Genomic DNA, 20,194 nt, shown 5'->3' on the forward strand with positions numbered 1-20,194 from the left:
GCTTGCAACTTTGTTTATATTCATTAATAAACTTTCAACTTCAACGAGTGGGATCTAATCAGCGACCTACTCATGTCGCATACGGTGCTCTGGCAACTGGGCTAGAGCAACGGCCATCCAACCTGCTACTAAGACAGTGCCACAGTGCTTCGATTGGTTTTATGCACTTCGAGGAGCGACGGCACTTTTAGTCGGCACCCGTCATGCTGGTAAAGATGTTGCAGTGCTTCTACATAAGGTCAGGTCAGAGTAGTGTTTAAAAGTGTCCCTCTCCTTTTGAACACGGCCTTCTCAACACTAGACAACCATGCCGTCTGACAGGCGGACAATGGGGTAAGCCAGAGTGAGACAGCAATGTGCGATCTCCAGTTCAAGCAGGTCCCATGTTTCAGTAACGCAGTGGCTTTTATTCCAAGGCTGAATAACGTGATGTTTACATCTTGGCATCATATGCCTTGTGTTGCAAGGATTTCCGATTAGCAGTACATGGTGTTCTGGTGATGCAGCGTTCTTGTGTAAATGTACACATTGTTCATATGACAGGACGTCGGTATAGAAACTTGCCATCACGGGAGGGTAGTTTCTTTGTTTTTTTATGAGGGAACGTCCCAAAGCGACTCAGGTTATGAGGGACGCCGTAGTGAAGGGCTCCGGAAATTTCGACCCCCTGGGGTTCTTTAACGTGCACTGAAATCGCATAGTACACAGGCCTTTAGAATTTCGCCTCCATCGAAATTCTACGGCTGCGGCCGGAATCGAACCCGCGTCTTTCGCGTCAGCAGCCAAGCGTCATAACCACTGAGCCACCGCGGCGGCCTGGAAGGTGGTTTAATGAGCCCGCACTCTTGGTCATGATGAAAATATTAAAGGCAGCGCAAACAAAAATATATACACATGCACACATTCAAATCGATGCTGCCTTTCAGTGATGTACTCCAGTAAACTTGGTCGTAATGCATCCATTGTAAGCCAAACGCATGAGTAATCGCATTTTTGACCCTGAACATGGCAATCGTAAAAAAACTCGCACAACGGCACCGTACTCCACTCTAACTGTTTGTGTACTAAAGCAGGGCTGTACGTTTCAGCGTGCCATAACACAATAAAGTGATGTTTTTAAAACTCTATTCCATTTTTCCTCACAAGAAATCAGTCAGCCCTTAAAGCTGAATGGCTATGGCGTTCTGTTACTCAGCACAACGTCGCGCTTCAGATCCCGGCAACGACCACCGTATTTCTAGAAAGAGTCCAAAACACCTGCATTCTGCCACTTCCGTACGCGTTAAAAAACTACATGCAGTCGGAAATCATCCTTCATTTTCCTGTACAAAGTGCCCCACATACCACAGACAATATTTTAATGTCCCTCATCACGGGGAAGTCGTCTTATCACCGGCGATGCTACATCAGCACCCATGTTACTTTTTACAAGCGTATTGGCCAAGCATTCAAAATTACGACGTGTATGTTCAGATAATAACACATCTGATTGTCCGATTTCTGGGAGTTTTTCACGGTTATATCATTAAGCTGATCATGTTCAGTTTTCTACATTTCTCGGTTAACAAGGACTTTACAAAGGAGGAACACCGCCACCAAAGGAGTGAGGCAGGGCAGCTTTAGGAATCCAAGCCTTTCAAAAGTAACTGGTAATCGCCACTCATAAAGCCAGTCATAGCTAACTTAACCTTGACTGCAGTATTTGTCAATCGAGTAGTCCTTAGCTACGCCATGACTGGGATCTAACCTGTCTATTGGTGTTAATATTGGCCTGTTTGTTTAATATATTTGCTAGTTGAACAAAAGAGCAACAACATGGCAGCAAAAGTATTTTGATTTTTTTCATGATTGACCTGTTTAAATTTACTGTAGTTCTAAAAACTACATCATGGCAGCTGCGTACACCTATTTCCAAAATAACACAATAATACAAAAAGTACGGAGTGCACTTAAGACTACTTACTGCCTTTGAGAGCAAAGGCAGTATTTTTATTTATACTTTTCCTCTCTTTATAATGACATACGTACTCATTAGCATGCAGCCAAATTCAGCGCATAGACTAGGTTCACCTTTCTTCGCCGAGAAGCACCGCGGCTTTGCGGCCTTTGATCACGTGCTCGCCTCGTAATCTGAAGGTGCTTGGTTCAATTTTCGGCACCTTCGGAACATTTTTTTTTCTTTGCTCATGAGTCCATTGGGGCGTTTTGTGGACCACTTCTCGTGGACGCCGATGCCCCCTGATTTCCTTCATAATGGGCCATATATAGGTTTCCCCTGTAATAGTAATAGAGAAGCCCAGGCGGCGACTGAGACGGCTTGGGCCCATTCGTCCAGTGAAAGCCTCCCACTGCTGTTGCGTGGCATTGTGCACGAATGGGACTGCAGGATTGTGCTGGCATCCCCATGTGGGGTTATATAGTGTAGCTTTCTTTCTGCGCCATGGGCATGCGGACCTGTATTTAGTAGAGTGCATATTAGTTGGGATAAATATGCATGGATGTGTATTTGTTTGGAGTTAATTTATTTTAGTCTGCTCCTTAGCTATTTGCCTATTGGGGGGGGGGGGGGGGGGGATAGACACTCCTTAGTCCCCTAAGGTGCTCCAGTATATGGCTGTACGTCTCGGTAACTGGCTATGTCCCAACGCATCAGCCGTCGCTCTGTTAATAAGGACTCCGGCGATGGCGTCCCCTGCGTGGTTCCCGGCCAGGCCGGCGTGTTCCGGTGCATTCAAGACGGAATGTTTTTCTTCGCTTGAGCCGCCTTGGCTGACAACGCGATGAGCTCTTTTGCCAATTCTACCTTTCAAGAAATTCCGACAGCCAGTCTGCACGTCCGAGACGTTTACCAGTGATTCTCTTCTTTTGTTTCCTTCGGCCACGGCGCCAGCAATCGCAGTCTCTGCTTCAGTAGAAGAACAACCCTTTATTCTTACGCTGGCTAGCTCCTTGTGACCGTAGTTCATTTCCGCTGCCACCATGGCTCTGTGTCCTGGGTAGCTGGCTGCGTCTACAGAAAAAGATTCTTATCTAACACCTTATCTAACGCCTTATCTAACACCTGAACCCTTGCTTCTCTCCTGCCTCGGTGCATTTGTGGGTTCATGTGCTTAAGGGCTGGTAGGACTCTACAGGTCGATCTGATGTCGCCCGCTACGTTTCCGTCTCTTCGATCTTGTTGTGGCTGTCAGGGCAGCCTATTCGCCTGAGGCTACCCTGACACAACTGAGGTTGCAACACGGTAGTTATCTGATCGCAGACAACAGCGTAATCAATTTTATTGGAGTAGTTTAAACAAATAAATAAAAATGAGCCACCTGGTCCGCAGTCATAGAATAGCTAATTATTGCAGTTCCTCTTTAAACAGTGGCAAGCAATACTGTTTTACCGCATTATCATCAAAACTGTTCCAGTCGGTACAGGTGCTTGGAAAGTAGGAATATTCGTAGCACCTAGTTTTTGTTAGCAATGTTTGTACTGAGAGAGCATGTCGCATGCGCCTAAGATAATCACTTTTAAAACTGATTACTTGTGAGGTGCAAAGAATAATGGTCAAATCGAAAAAGACTGAAGCCACAAATACGATTTCTATCAGTAGCAGAAGGTAAACAACTTTTCTAAGATCAGTTGTGGATTTGCAGCCATATAAGTTAGAGCTAATGCTGACTGTTTTTGGCTATGTAGAGATAATTTGTGTACATTCATCGTAATGTAGGGTTCCGAGATCAGTACAGTATATTGTAAGGTTTATCACACAAAAGCATTGCAAGAAAGGTGTAATGTTAAGGTGTAGGAAACTAATACATTAATGCTTTCACAAACATGTACTTCAACTCCTCAAAACTACCTGGCAGCACACACTGCCTACAAGCTGATGGGTAATTTTAATACGTTAGGAAATAATTGTTAGTGACATAGCAAAGCACTACATTAACCACAGCAATCTTGCGAACATCGTTTGCAGCAGCAGTTGGAATGCTACTTTAATTTCTCTTTTCCTTTCCAACTCTCTCAAACATGGTAGACACAGAATTATTTATTCTCGCGAGAGAGCTTTCGTATTTCAAATTTCTGTATCCTCCCCGGACAAAACTTTTCCACAACCACGGTAGTCAGGCAATAATTGGGAACCCAACCAGATTAAGAACGTATTACTTTTCAGAACAGATCCGTTCATGTACCTAAATGCGTCTGCCTTCAGTCACATTACCTCCTTTTATTAATGCTAAAGCATTTCATGCCCTATGACTGGCGTGTACAGGATGTGTCGCCACATGCTGTGAACTGGAAGTGTGGACAGAGCGTGTCCTAATTGATCGTAATTAAAGAAATACTATCAGCGAATAATTACATTACTAAGGAAACTAGGAGGCAGCCAAACTCGAAATGCTTTCGCATTTCCGCGATAGGAGATTTATGCCCCCCTTTAATTTTTTTCTCAGTGCAGATATGAACATCACAAGAAGGATTTTTTTTTTCTCTCTTATATGTCATTTCAATACATACAGCTTCGTTTTGAGGGCAGTGGGGCAGTGAAATTTAGGAGACATGCCGAGTTCGGCTGGGTGATGCTATAAGGCATGTGCTTGGACACTACTTGTTTGTGAAGACTCAGATCATTAATGTACCGCAAACTATATCAAAACATAACAAAACTCAACAAAAAGCAAGTCGCTGCACCTGTGTGCATAATATAATTGAAATTAAAGTGATTAGATTCAATCAGGTTGTTTTGTTGCATAAAATATCTTATATTTCTATTCAGGAATTTCTGTGGCGGTATGGGATTTCAAACACCAGTAACAGCAAACAGGTTTTTCTCGCCGTACGTGCAATTAATAACAAGCTAAAATTTGCTGCCCTTATGCTTGAATTCTCGAATAGGAGACTGATGCATCAGCGTGTCTTGTATTGAGTATGGCATGTCCAATCCTACGTGTTCTGAGCTGGCGCAAAAGAGTAAATATTATTATTTGCGTACTACAAAAACTGAATGTGTATAGACGATATTGACGTTTTGAGTTTCTTATTACTCTTATCGCCCACCTCTTGAGCTTTTGTATGTCATCAGAGGACGTCTCTGAAGCTAATTCCTATATTTCTCGGCAATACAACTTATAAACAATATTAATGCAAATTACATCATACTACGCTGTAAATAAAAAAATTTCGTCTCTCTACCGGCACGTTGCAGCATGACGCTATTGTGGTTCCTAGTACGTTGAATTCTGTTTCCCTTGTACACGGCTTTCATAAATTATTCTAGGATATGTAAACACCGCAGTTCGAGTAAACGCTACATCAGTCTTACCTTAAGAGGCCCGCGCCTATGAAGCCTTCAACGGGAAAAAATAATATTGTAAGCATTGTGCGAGAACTTTATCTTCATTTGTCTACATTCATCATAATCTCCCTTCGTCGTCTTGGTAGCGGACGCCATTGCTGTGGGTGGCATTAAAGCCTACTCCGGGCTTTCTCAATCTCACAACATAAGTTCTCATGGCAGGTTTTGTTAATTTGCTTCCAGAAACAAATCTGAAATTTCATTAAACTCTTAGCTGTTTTTACATTGTGATCCTTGTGTATTCTTTGATATAATAACTGCGTTGTCATCAGACAGCTTTAGATATTCGACGGTGTTAAATGTGTTCGCAGCGTCTTTTACATTATAGTGTTAAATGCAATAAAATCTCACTGAGAAACCTGCGGCTCTCCTTTTGCGCGTCTTTGTCACATTTTACGGGCTCTGCCGTAAAACTGTGGCCGTGCAAATTGTCTGGCTGTTGCACTTTTTTTTTCTTTTCATTAAAGAACTTATCAAGCATGCCTTAGTGCATGTCTATAAAAAGAACGCAGTGATAATCCTTATGAACGAAAAAACACTTTGCGCTGCATTTGACACAACTTAACAGTCACGGTGGGGGCACACTTCCTTTCAGAGCAACGCAGATCCCTATTTCATGAAGGAAACAGAGCCTAGCCGATCTGGAAAGAATCGACCAACCTTAAGCTTCTGAAATCCAGGACATTCATCAAAAGCCTTCGTGCCACAGGGGTTTCATAAGTGTACATTGCGCGTGTACATTAGGTGCGTATATTGCGTGTGTACATGCAAAGTTCCACAGAAGAGCAAAATGTCTTGAAAAGTTAGGATATGGGTCTGATCATCTTGCGAAGATTTAGACGCTTAGGGCGTCAAACTAGCTTCATTGCAAAGCTGTAAAAAAGCTTCGCGCCCTGAAGCACTTTTCGCAATCGGCGTACACCTTGCGCAATCGGCGTACACCTTGCTGGACCCGCCGCGGTTTCTCAGTGGTTAGGGCGCTCGACTACTGATCCGGAGTTCCCGGGTTCGAACCCGACCGCGGCGGCTGCGTTTTTATGGAGGAAAAACGCTAAGGCGCCCGTGTGCTGTGCGATGTCAGTGCACGTTAAAGATCCCCAGGTGGTCGAAATTATTCCGAAGCCCTCCACTACGGCACCTCTTCTTCCTTTCGTCTTTCACTCCCTCCTTTATCCCTTCCCTTACGGCGCGGTTCAGGTGTCCAACGGTATATGAGACAGATACTGCGCCATTTCCTTTCCCCAAAAAAATCAATTATAATTATATACACCTTGCTGGCCACGACATTTAAAACTTAATGTTGAGCCCTCGAGTAGGTAGTCCGATGTCAGCGCAGAGTTATAGAGGTCATTAACATGATAGTATGAAATCATTGATCATGAAAAAGCCGTCTTGCAAACTTAGACACAAGAGCAACGTCTCGCCCAATATGCAAAATGCCAGCCACTTACAACTGCGAAAACACACGAAGCTCTTATTTTCATAACACTTGAAACTATTTCCAAGCACAGGTAGCATCACATAAGTCTCCACAATTAAAGACAAACTGAAGAAAAACTTCTTTAAGAGAATCTCTTCCGCAAGTGCTCATATCACTTGCGTAGCTCACGACGTTCGGCATCTGTTCAAAAAGACACAACTAGACCGCTGAGAAAGTTCAGTTGCACACTATTTGAAGACAAAGTTGCTAAAACGGAGGCACCATCACGAGTTTCTTTTCAGACCTTGCTGGTACATTTTTAACGATCACTGAATGCTGTGCTCAGCGCATCATACACCGGCCTTGAGCGTATAATATCCTTGCATGCGTCAGTACAGCCACGAACCTTTTCGCTGGTCAGATGAAATGACGGCATTCACTATCCCCAAGTGAAGCGGAAGGTTGAAGCTTATGAGGTCGTCGTCTTTGCTATATATATGAAGCCATGCGCTGATGGAAATCGGAGAGAGACTGGCGTCTACTTTTATCGCTGTTTGTAACAGCTCATGATCCTTGAGTAAACTTCTAAAACGCTAATAAAAATTATGCAGGATGGTCATTGTCTGTATCATTCGCTCAATCGTTTGCATAAGTTTCCAGTGACGCTGCAACACTCAGCGTCCACGAAGTCGCAATATTGAAAGGTTTCGACTTCAGGTCTTTCTTGGTGGAAGCGCCTGCAGCGCAACTGTACACTGAGCCTTGCGACCTGCAACGCCAACAGGACAGCGCTTGTGTCAAACTTCACAGTCTATATCGTGATGTCACCAAGCCGCACTTCTGAAGGTGTCACTGAGGCGCTCACATTACAGCTCATATGCAGCGCTCTTGATGAGAAGGCGCAAGTGCTATTTTACATGAGACGTCTCGCGCCCAGGAATGGCAATGACATTGTAGTCCATAAAAAGAAAGGTCATCATGAATTATGCACTTGGTTCGTATCAACAGGCAGGCTACAGTGCAGTCCAGCTAACGTGTAACTTGTAGAGAATTGAAGGAAAACCGATCCTTCAGTGGTGGGAGACCGCCGTCTTCTGGTGACCTCATGGTGAACGCAGCCGCAACAACGTTCATCATAGCCACAATAGTGGCAATGGCGGTTGCAAGGTTTGTCAGTACCTCCGCGCGTCTTTGGTGGCATTCTTTCGATAGATCCAAGCAGCCGATGACAACTAGAAGGCCCATTTGGATAACCTGGAAAACAAAAAACTGCAGTAAATCAGGCTGTTCGTTGTATAGCTGTTACAAAGTCAAAATGAATTGCAGAAGACCTGTTAGGACAAACTCGTACCGAGCTCTTTGTCTCGACAAGGACGGAGGAGTGTACGTGAACACCATTAGCTTTGTGATTTTGAGCTGCCTAAACATTGACAGGTCGAATAGGCTAGTGCGCGATGCGCATTTGTAGTGCGGCTCAAAATATAGACAAGAAGTGTGATAGTAACAAGCAGGCAAACTCTCAGTTTTAATAAGGAAGTAATTACTCATTAGCATCCACTCAAGCGCAGCCTCAGACGACTTTTTAGCGCTAACAAAACATGCACACGACACAGGACTGGCGCTACTACATCTAGTTTATTACGCAGGAAAGATCGACAATATATACCAATGGCCATACATGCGTAGACCAAAAACCAACGCCTCCTTCCCAGTAGCCACTCAAGATAACTCATCTCCGCCCGGAACCGAGCCATAGACGCGTCACTAACACCCCCCCCCCCTTTCTTATATGAAACACTTCAAACAGTTCACCTGAATTCTTGTCACAGCTTCTACCCAGAATCCGTATCTGACTTAGCCGCTTCACAAACCCCTTGCACTGAGCATAGAGCTCACGTAGGCGAGCCCCTTTGTCGGTGCTCATCGATCGCTAATGTTGCGCCGTGCGGTCGTTAACACATTCGATATAGGCCTTCCCACATGTCAATGGGACCTCGTACACGACCCCCGTGCAGCACTCCACAAAACGCTTTTCACACTTAACTCCACAGGCTGGCTTTCTGTCCTCATGCATGATGCACCAGCCCAATTTTGAAAGCTTCTGAGGAGTGGCCAACACGACAGGAACACCATGTCAACTCGCCATCTTCTTGCTGTTTGACACCGCGTGGACATACGGCACCGCTTCAGGCTTTACCACAGTCTTTCTCCGCTCTCCTGGGAGAACAGAGAAAGTCCACAAGGTGTCCGTATGTAAACGAGGTGTCCCACAACATCAAGTTGGCCAGTCGGGACGAGGTGTTCCTGCCGTGTTCTTCGCTCCCCAGAAGTCTTCAACACTGCTCGCCCATCATGCATGAGGACAGAAAGCCTGCATACGGAGTTAAGCATGAAAAGGGCTCTGTGGACTGCGCACGGGAGTCTTATACCAGATCCCGTTGAGTTGTGAGAATTCCTATATAGGCCACGCAAGACAATGTGCTAACGACCGCGCGGCGCTACATTTGCGCTCATTGACCACCGATAAAGGGGCTCGCTTACCTGACCACTCTGCTCAGTGCAAGGGGTGTGTGCCGCGGCTACGCAAGGTACGGATTCTGAGCAGAAGCAGTAATAAGAAGGAACGCGAACCGGGTGGGGGAGGGGGGGGGGGGGGGTTGTGACACGTCTGGGGCTCTGTTCGGGGCAGAAATGGTTTATCCTGAGTGGTTTCGGTGAAGGGGGCGTTGTTTCCTGCTTTGCGCATGTGTGGTCATTGGTATATATTGTTGTTCTTTCCTGTGTAATAAATTACATGTAGTTTGTGCATGTAGTTTTGTAGCGAAAGCTACACTAGCCTAGTCAGCAGTGCATTTTGGGTAAGCATAGCTAGTCAGTACTGCGCATGCGCCGTAACCATGGCAACTAGTTGCACCTAGCCACAGGGGTTCCGCCGCTGCATCGCGTCGCACCTTTCCTGAAAACTCAATTTTCAAATTTCAATTTCCTTTTTCTTCCTTTCTCTTTTCCGTCACTCCTTAATTCCTTCCCTAACGGCACGGTTCTAGCGTTCAAAGCTATATATGAAACAACTACTGCGAAAGCGACCGCAGTAATTGCTTTTAGACGAATTTTTCTTTAGCTACGAAGCTTCGGAATAAACTGTATAGCTTTCATTTGTAGCCGTATGGCTGCGTTTGGGTGGATGCCAGTGAGTAATTACTCCCTTATTACAAATCTACTCCACCTTGTGGGATTCCCGTACACATTTTTCTAGGATGTTTCAGTAGGAGGGACAGGGCTAGACGTGATATCCGACCCGCGCCGAAATTGTGGATGGTGAATCACTGACAACGGTGGTAATATCTGGGTTGGTCAGAGCAAGAGCGAGAGCCGCCTCCTCTAAGATGAGGTGTGGACGGTGGCAGCCGTTTCATGGCGGCCGCTGGAATCAATGGTAGAAAGGGCATAGGAGAAGCCGGAGCGATATTCAGCCGCGGCGGCATTCAGCAAGTCCGTGGCATTAAAAGGGTGTTTCTGAAGGGTTTCCGGCCATTTTTTACGTCGTTGTGGTTGTAAACTCGGTGAATGTTCTTCGGTAAAGGGGGATGCGTAGGTGTTGGTGGATGTGTTGGGGGCAGTGTCCTTTGACTAAGTAATCAAGGTAACGCTGATGAGTAGGGATTGAAATATATTCCGACCAGTGATGACTCGGCCAAGACGGACATGCTGAAACGTGAGATGAGCCTCTACCAGCTGAGGGAGGGTGTTGAGGGTGCCGGTGTCATAAAGACGTTCGGTGGATGCGTTTTAAAATAGTAAGCATATTTTTACCGATACTATTGTTGTTGTTCGTCTCCTATTTATAATCAAGCTCCATTTACTGCCTTGCACTCAAACTTTATACCAAGGCTTAATTTAGTTAATTTACGTCCACTGCAAGTCAGAGGCATCTCCTACTGGTCCTCTACTTGTCCTGTCCTTTGCCAACTGCGGCAGCCTCTTCTCTGCAAATTTCCTACTTTCATCTGTGCACCTCACTGTGGTATGTACTTGACTAAACGCCGCACTTTTTTTTATTTTGGCGAGGTGCGGTCCTTGCATGAAAGCGGTGTTCTCCGTTCAATTTTCCAACTCTACTCCGCAAAAGCTACCTTATTGTCGCCCATAGCCTCACGCTATTTCTGACGCCTACTTACAATCTCTTCAGTTTATTCACTGTCGCACCCGCCGCTTACTGGACCCGGCCCCTCGCCACCCTCCTAAATGAAGTCCTCTTCGGTTCCATTCATTTTAATCTAACTGTTGTAACTTCGAAACTTTTAACAGGCATGAGCAGCTGTGAGGCTATTCTTAGTTACCCAGTAGGCGTCAAACCGTTGTCAGGTTTTGCCATCCTTTCGGACTTTGGGCGCCTATATTCTTCTTTTAATAACTCATAGCTGCATAGTGGTACATGCAGGAATATGATAATAACGATAGCAGCACATGGCTGGCATCATGTGGCAGTTCTCTGGGCAGCGTGCTGTGCAAGGGCATTTATCCGCAGGCGAAATTCAGTTGCAGTTTTTTGGGGTTACTTTTTTACATTATTGCCTTCAAAGTTAGGGAGCAGTGGCCCGTACACGTGCGCGGCCCTTACGTAAATATAGGTATGCGCCATCTGCGATACCTGGATAAGCTTTCCTTCCCACGAATTCCACTAAAAGTTTCATCAACGCAGAAATTATACTGTGTTCAAGGAGGAACGTGCACGCAATATTTTAGAGAGAGAGAGAGAAAACAGCACTTTATTTGGCAAGTTTGTTTTAATTGCCGAGGATAGAAAGAGCTCATTCCTCCAGGACCAGATGATCTTCAAACTGATCCGAGGCCAACCAGGTACTCCAAGAGTGTGGAGATGACTAAGGCAAAGCGGGATTGCATGGCGACTGACCACGTGTGGAGGCAATGCTATAGATTTGCGGAAGGTTCATGGCAGCATTGCATTTTGTTTTGCATTTTGAGTATGCGGAGTGATGGCGTTGGTAGCGTTGTTTCTGGGAGTAGGCAGTGTCTGGAGGGCCTCCCTGACGTTGTCATAGTGTGTGTTTACATTGCGTTTGTACGTAAGGTCATTTTCTCGTGCAGGCTGGAATGCGCGTTGATGCGCTGGCCAGAGATCAACACGTGGAGAGGGGAATATCTTGTTCAGCTCGAAAAGGCGCTCTGGGATATATGCCAAGAGTTATCAGGTGAAAAGGGTAACCATTTCGCCAGCTTTTCAAAACCGTAGGTTGGGCTAAAACTGAAACAAATATTATTTCTGTTGTCACCTTTTTACTAGCCTGTGAGTCCCTCACAGCCTGAGTCACTTTGGGACGTTAAACTCCATAAACCATAAACAATTTTTATCAACCTGTAATGTGAAAACCTTCACTGACAAAGTTTATTGACATCACTTAGTCACTAACAGAGCCCGAAAAGCTCCGTTTGCAAACGCAAGCGGCAGGCGGTCACTCCTGATTTCTTGGGAGCTTCCCGTAACTTTCATTTTTAGGCCGCCATGGTGGCCCAGTAGTTATGGCAATCAGCTGCTGACCCGAAAGACGCGGGTTCGATCCCGGCCGCGGCGATCGAATTTCGATAAAGGCGAAATGCTAGAGGCCCGTGTACTGTGCGATGTCAGTGCACGTTAAAGAACCCCAGGTGATCGAAATTATCCGGAGCCCTTCGCTACGGCGTCCCTCAGGGCCTGAGTCGCTTTGGGACGTTACACCCCCGTAAAGCGCCCTCATTTTTAAGGCAAAAATTATGTCGAAGAGACAACCGGGACTTTGTTGTCCGCCAAATAGCGAGCAGCAAAAAGGGGCACTGTATATATTTTATCCAACGCTGCCTTGTTTTATTCTGTATACCTCTTACCTCACCTGCAGCGTGCGGTTTCTTCGCTTCTCTATGGTCTTTTAGAAAGTTTTCGGTTGGTCTTGGCAGGAAACTCAGAACACATGCATAAAAACTGCTTGGGACACATGTTTTCATGTTTTGATTTTATACGTGGCGCCTGTCACGAACTGTTGTCCGTGACAGGCGCCACGGACACGGACCTGTCACGGACAGGTTGTTTGTACAAGATCCAGTTGGCAAGCAAGCCCTTGGATTGCAAACACTCGTCAACCCAAATCAGCTCGACTTGCAATACTGACTTTTTTCAGTGACGAGCTCAGCCAGACCTACTAAAGAAAGTCCTCCGTGGGTGAGCCCGATATGCCTACGAGTCATTTACAGCGTCGTCTGCGAGTATCACTATAGCATGCCTTCCTTGAAGTATACATTCCCCAGTTACAATCACATACCCAGCGCTTACATTCGGTGATGGCAAAACGGTCTCTGTTCACATCCTACGATATCTCCGCTGTTATCCCAACGTATCTTTGTTATTACCGGGTGCTACATCGTGATAGGAAGCGAAATGTGGACCGTCATTAAAAGCACTTCACTGGGAGAGAGGCAAAACAGGAAAGATATTGGCGTAAGTGAATGTGCATTTTATGTCTGCTCGTAAATATCCCTGTCTAATCTGAAATATATTCGCCCTTTGGCCAGCTTTTAGTATACAGTCTTTAATGTTACTGTTCTATTCTATGAAAACACCAAAAAAAACCTTCATGGTATGTGTAGCAAAAACAGTAACGAAAATATTAATATGTGCTAGAAAACATAATTTTTATTCAAGTAAACGGAAGAGAGACTGTGCAATAAAATAAACATGTGTATTACCAATATTCTGCAGTTTCTATAGAAGTTAGCCTTACTCAAAATTCATGGGAAGTGTAGGGTCCACTCTCTGCCCTTAAAAACAGCATCTTGTATACTGCGAGACCTGTGATGCCGTTACCTGGAGGCCTATTGAGAGCGACACGAGGACGAGGACGGGCAGGTAAAACTCGAAGCCCGGTCCCAGCTGCAACACATGCTTGAGCTGCGCTCCGTTGGCCGAAAGCAGCGCCACGTCGAATAGACCCTCGGACACGCTCTTCTTGGCGGCGTACCAGTTGCGGTAGTTCGCCTCGGGTCCGCCCTCGGAGATGGGGATCATGACGGGTGGCACGACTCCCACCGTCCGATCCACGTTGTCACTCACCTGCACAGACAACCCATTCAATAAAAGGTTCGAGCTCGGACCATAAAACAACCTGTGAGGATTTCAGGTGTGCACGCATCCGACTCAGCAGCTCTAAAGTCAGAAGAACCCATCTGGTTTTATTTTTTTATTGTATATATGCAGATGCGTGCAGGGCCACAAAGGCATTGTAGCAAGGGGGCCTGGTTATTGAAACGTTTACCGGTACAGCTTGTCAAGGTTCATATCGCTGGTGGCACTAGAAGAAAAAAAAAACGGGTGCTGCGAGGAAAAGCAAAGGGTAAAGCACCCGATTGCTCACTCCTGTGGGTTTGATGCAAACACAAACTAATTACACGTCATGACAATTCATAGCGCCGGAAATAGCCATCACGATTTTACAAATAGACATAGCTTGATATCAGGACATGGGACCGATGTTACGCCCAGATTTAAAAACAGTAAAAAGATCAAGGGTAGTTGCCAACTGTGACCTCCTCTGTTATCTTCGTCTGTTATCCTCAAATATCTTTTACTTTCGCCACCACCCTGTTTCATTGTGACGTTTTTATCATACGGTCCTCTGATAAGAGATCCAAGGCTTCTGTGTACTCAGCGTAAACATGGTTTCATTTCATTTATTTTCTATGAAAGGTCCGGAGGCCTTGCATAAGGGGAAAAGAGAAGGCAGAAAGGTGAATATAGATGGAGGTACTGGCAGGGTAGTAGAAACAAACATCATAGCTAATGATACCATGTATGATGCATTTTAATAGCAGTGCGTGTAACTGAAAGCCAACATGATAAAATAAGATGAAATATTTTCACGTTAGTTTGTTTCCTCTGAATGAACGTCATATTTTGCAAACAAACTGCAGCATTGAGTTTCAACGCTCGTGTGATTCTTCTTGTAGGTTCGGCGTCCTTTTCGCGCTTCTTCCGATTGAATGAAAATTTTATTCTTTTCCGTGTGAACTATTTTCTTAACTTTATCCACCAATCCTCTAATCACGTTTTACTTCTACTTTTTTTAAAATACACCATGTTCTTGCTGTTCATAAATCCCAGTGCATTTCGGATCTTTTATGTGGCATCGTTCACTGACGATTTGAGGGTTTTGCAGTGGATAATAATATGCTCGGCCGTCTTCTATCTTGCTTGCAGCAAGAAGAAATGTCATCCATGGCGTCGAAGTTTTGCCGGCAGCACTTCGTCCTGAAGCACCGAGCCGCGCGCTCAAAAGCAAAGCGTTTGCTTTACAATTGTCGAAAAAGTTTTACCAGTTAAATTTAGATTTATTCGTCGCCTATAGCTTCAACGTTGGCTTGTCCGGCCTCTTTTTTTGGCAGTGAGTATTTTCTATCATTAGTACTACACCTATCATTTGCCTTCAAAAGCTCGCTGCGTTGTTCTAATTTACGCTGAACTCCGTTTGTTAGCCTCCACATTTCAGCCACATAGGTGAATACCGGTAAGATGAAGCTGTTATATACATTCCTCATGAGAAATATTGGTAAACAGCCATTCATGATCTGAGAGGCCGGCCAAATGTGCTTCACCCCATTCTTATTTCCTAGATATCCTTTATTCTCGTGATCCAGATTTGAGGCTACTTCCTTCCCTAAGTAGACGTATTCTCTTACCACTTACAGCGCCTCCCTACTAACTGTAGGCTTCTGTTCTCTTGCGGGACTGCCAAACATGTTAGCAAAATCACCTCACTATTTGTGTAATCCATTAAGATCAACGGTAAGTGACGTTGGACCACTTCTGTATGCAGTGCCGATCTCGAATCATTGGCTATTCGCTGGGTCTTGTTAGTACTTAGAGTCACGTAGAAATATTGTGGAGGCCATGATTACAAGGCATTGTAAAGTAGGCTGCAGGGAACCAAAATTGCTATTAGAGCGCTACGTGCTAAGGCCAAGGCTACCACCCAATCCGTATTAGTCATAGCTGGCAACGTCAAGCGCTGGCGCATACGCCGGAGTTAGCCTATGGGTCCGTCTCTAGAAATATTTCAAACGAACGCGGGGTCGACACAGACTCTCGTGCATTGCGTCGCATACGGGCTCCGCTTGCCAACATTTTCGTTCAGCGTCCCAATATCCAGTGCATGCAAAATGTTTTAAAAACACACAGAGACAGGCTATCGCAGCCAACAAAGCAAGTTTCGGCACGCAGCGTCCGTTTGTGGCGCAGTGCTGACTGGATTTTATGTCGACGTCGCGTTCGGTTTGGTTTATTGGGGTTTAACGTCCCACAGTGACTCAGGCTATGAAGGACGCCATATTGAAGGTCTCCGGAAATTTCCACCGCCTGGTGTTCTTTAACGTGCACTGATATCGCACAGTACACGGGCCTCTAGAATTTCGCCTCCATCGACGTCGTGTTCGTTTGACCTTGCTCACGAGACACTAACGCCGTATCTTCTGTTTACTGCCATTGCTTCTTGAATCCTATGGTCTAAAGCCTTGGTATTGTCAACTGGTAAAGATGCTGTGGCGTCACAGGAAGAGTGCGGAGGCCTGCTCTTTTCCGAAGGTGCTTGCTGAGACCGAACGCAATGCGTCTGCGGACCCCAACGTGCGATTACTTGAGCTCCAATAATCCCATGAAAGCTGTCGAGATCCTCAATCCTCAATCATGGGCTCGCGAGCTGAAGCTCGCAGTGAAAGAGGTCAAGGGCCTCAAATTCTGGCCCGCGAGGCAGAATCCAACCGGGGAAATCAAATTTTCGATTTAAGCGAAACCATAAATTGCAAATCTATTAATCGGAAAAGCAAAAAGGAAAGCCAGCTAGCGCTCATAAGCCGGCCAACCAAAAAAGGTATATCGGTCATTTTTTCCTGTCCCCCGCACCTTTGCCGATGCGAACAACGTAGGCTACAACTTGCGCAAGGTGGTGATACCTTGAGCCGATTATAACCTAAAATAAGACTAGAGCACCGTTGGCACAACCAATAACCTGCGCAACCGTTGGTGCGGGTCAGCGCTCGTCCCGTGTCCTTCTTAGTTCCTGTCCGTCGTAGTCCACACTGTTTTACAAGAATGCATCTCCACCGACTCGCCCAACTGCAGCTTCCGCTTTGACAACAAACAAAACACGAAAAGGAAACTTCCCACAATCGCAATGCACTCTTTGTGGCCGCTTCTTTTATTTCTATTTGCCCACAAAAGTATAGGAAAGCAAAATCGGCTCCAGCCACCGATGGTAACCTCTCGACACTCATCGCCTACGGAAGAAATCGTTGCTCAGCTCTGCCAAGACGCCGGCGATGCGTAAGTATCGTAGCGTAAGTAATTAATTGTTTGCAAAATCTTCTCTCCCTCTCTCTCGCTTTGAAGTGCAAAAGGTAGGAAGTGACGAGTTATCATGCGTATACTTGAGTACCGTGGACTAGTTTTCTGCAATTAACAAGAAATTAAAAGACTGAATATTTCTTGAAAACATTCCTTCTGTTTATTGAAACACTCACCACTGTTCCAGTAACACCTCTGTAATGCAAAACAACCAACATGAAATCCTATACTGATAAAGGATTCTCCTCCCCCAAGCATGAAGCCCCAACGAGGCCGCGCCGTGATATGCGGTTATATGAATCGTGCAAGCTTAAATTATGAAATAAATGATATTTGGCAATGCTCCGAGCATTGCTTAAATCTGATTGATCTGTTAGTGTTAGGAACCTGCTCGTAGTCATGCCTTGTTCACATACTGAAAATTGTTGTTTATGACGGTCCACTCTTAGCTTGAAGGCATGAACGGGATTCCGGATGCCTGCATTAGCTATGAAGGGCTCAGTACACAGGGTGTTTCACCTAAGGCTTTACCCAATTTTCAAAAACATGCCTTTTGACTTAGAATAGCGTTTTTCTCGGCATTGCATTGTCAGCGGTGTAGTACATTAGAATACAACTAAGACGTGCTCACCAGCCAGCTGGTTAAGTAGTTTTGAATAGTTAACTTTTAACTATTACTGCTAGGCTGCCTACACCTTGAGAGGCGTAGAGCCACCGTACGTGATATCCATACGGCTTTTTAGAATTTTGAAAATGCGGATGCCCTCTGCGCTGTGGCCGAACAAATTTTGGGTACATCGCACCAAAATACATACGTTTTCGGGAAGCTTGAAGGCAGAGGGACCTCTCCAGTGCACGTAAATTGTCGAAGTAGCCAAAATTTATTCAGCCACAGCGTCGAGGGTACCGCGATTTCGAAATTCTAAAAACTGATATGAATATCGCTCATGGTGGGCTACGCGCCTCACAATAATTAAGGAGCATAACAGTAATAGGTATAAAGTTAATTGTTAAATATTAGTTAAAGAGGCTGCTAGTTAGCACTTCGCTGTATATTGATGTACTGCACCACTGATAAAGGTATGCCGAAAAAAGCCCTCGTCTAACTGAAAAATCCTGTTTTTAAAAATTGTGTAAAATCTGAGCTGAAACACTTTTTATGTAAAATCAATGCGATCTGTTTTACAGTGTCCATGTTGGTCGCAGCTCATCATTATCATTACCTGACTGTAAAGACAATAGAAAAAGCAATGCTCACCCCTTTCGAAGCCGGCTCACCCGAGGCGAAAATTTTCATGTCCATGTTGAAAGTGTGATGATTGACACTTGTAAGCGTTTTACGCTCCTCCTGAGCACCGTACTCGGTAACGAGCGTCGAGAACAGCGCTTTTGCTTTCTCCACAAAAACGCTGCACAATGCGCTTGATGTAACAGGCAGCTTTGCATTCGCAAACACTGATAGCTGCACCTTCCTGTTATCAGCAGGACTTATCGGGCCACTTGATCACGTTCTCAGCGCCCGTAGCGCTGGTATCGCAGGAATGCCTGAATACGCGATGGCGTGCGCGCAATAACATGCTTCCTGGGATGAGCCCCATCATTCCGGCCTTCACCCCACGGCCCGATAAGTTGAAGGCTGTAGGGAGATAACTAGGAAAGCCGAAAATACCTGGCAGCAATCAGTGACGAGCTGGAGTGCGCTGGAATCGTGATTTGGCCATACACACACCTCCCTTTCCGAAGCCTCACTTGTATTTATCAGCGTCGGCATTTTTGCTTGTCCCGCTCTGGAAGGGCAGTCGGGCAGCTCTGCCACAGTGGCAATGTATCTTTTTCCTGCCCGATAGTATGCCGGAAATTGTTTGCAGTGCACTTATGCATGCATAGACCCTTTAATGATTCATTCCTATTAATAAATAGCGGTCCACATAACAAGGTGCGGCAAAACATTTCAACCTTGCAGCTGTACGCGCCCGGCCTGTTTTTAGTCTCTGCTCCCTATAATGCCCAGTGTGAAACAGAACCACGTCTAAATTCTTTGCTTTCTCTGTTTTCCTCTTACTCGCAAAAGAAAACACCCAAACAGAAGGTTATACCAGAGTGCAACTTCTTACCCATTGAGACCATTTATGTTCATTTTGTTTTTACCACGAGTATGGTCCCAGGAACCCGTGGTCAGAAAATACGCTGAGGACATACTTACATAAGGTTTAACTTCCTAGTGTTAGGCACCTTTTCGCGAAAAATGTGGTGGACAGAAATAACACTTTTGAAACAATTCCTGGAAGGTGCAATGGCCTCTTAGCAGACACCAGGGCATTAACTATGAGGCTTGTTCAAGGGGTCTTGTGGGGGAAAATAATCAAATGTTTTGGGAATGAATAACAGCGGCGCGCAGGCGTTCTCTATCTTTGTTACTCAAAATATAATGCCCCCTCCCTGCAAGACCATTATTGACCTGTACAAGATTTCTATTTAAGGTGAACACCGTGTACATGTCATGCCATAAGTCCGAATTAAAATATATACGCTTTCCTGCAGAGGTGGTCACTGCCGGCACGTTTTTGAGCTTGACATCTGATGATTCCGGCTCCAGCAGCCACATTTCGATGACGGCGAAACGCAAGGCGCCCTTGGACTGTGTCATGTGAGCGCTTGTTACAGAACCCTAGGTGATTTACATTAATCTGCAGCCCTCCACTGCGGCGTCCCGCATAGCTCGTGCTGCTTTGTGACATTAACTCTTTTCATTACCGTGCTTATTCAAATTGTTATTTGAAAAGATGACGTCCATCTATCCGATTAAAGTTCAGACAGCGTTGATTGATCCGCCCAATCAGGATTATCGTCACGTTCTCGTCTGTACCTCGTTTCCGCCGTTGCGGAGGAGATTCGCTGCCTTCCGAGCCTCTCCGAAGGTACCGTTCATGATCAGAACGTTTATCTGCCACCAGCCGTGCAGCAGATCGAGTTATAACGGCCCGGGAACGACCTTGGCACTGCACTGCAGAGGAACCCAAAGCGCTTCGAGCGAGGAATTGATTTT

General features: G+C 45.4%; 1 protein-coding gene across 1 annotated transcript; it reads right to left on the minus strand.

The window, feature by feature from the left end:
- Nucleotides 1–399: 399 nt before the first annotated feature.
- Nucleotides 400–18,593, minus strand: LOC144106305 (ninjurin-1-like). The gene is made up of 3 exons (XM_077639086.1): nt 18,407–18,593; nt 13,621–13,866; nt 400–8,018 (listed from the first exon to the last, which is right to left on the minus strand). Exons 1-3 carry the CDS (start codon nt 18,449–18,451, stop codon nt 7,794–7,796), a joined length of 516 nt encoding a protein of 171 aa, XP_077495212.1. The 5' UTR covers nt 18,452–18,593; the 3' UTR covers nt 400–7,793.
- Nucleotides 18,594–20,194: the final 1,601 nt, after the last annotated feature.

Source organism: Amblyomma americanum, chromosome 10 (assembly GCF_052857255.1).
Source record: "Amblyomma americanum isolate KBUSLIRL-KWMA chromosome 10, ASM5285725v1, whole genome shotgun sequence".
In the NCBI taxonomy this organism is placed as follows: domain Eukaryota; kingdom Metazoa; phylum Arthropoda; class Arachnida; order Ixodida; family Ixodidae; genus Amblyomma; species Amblyomma americanum.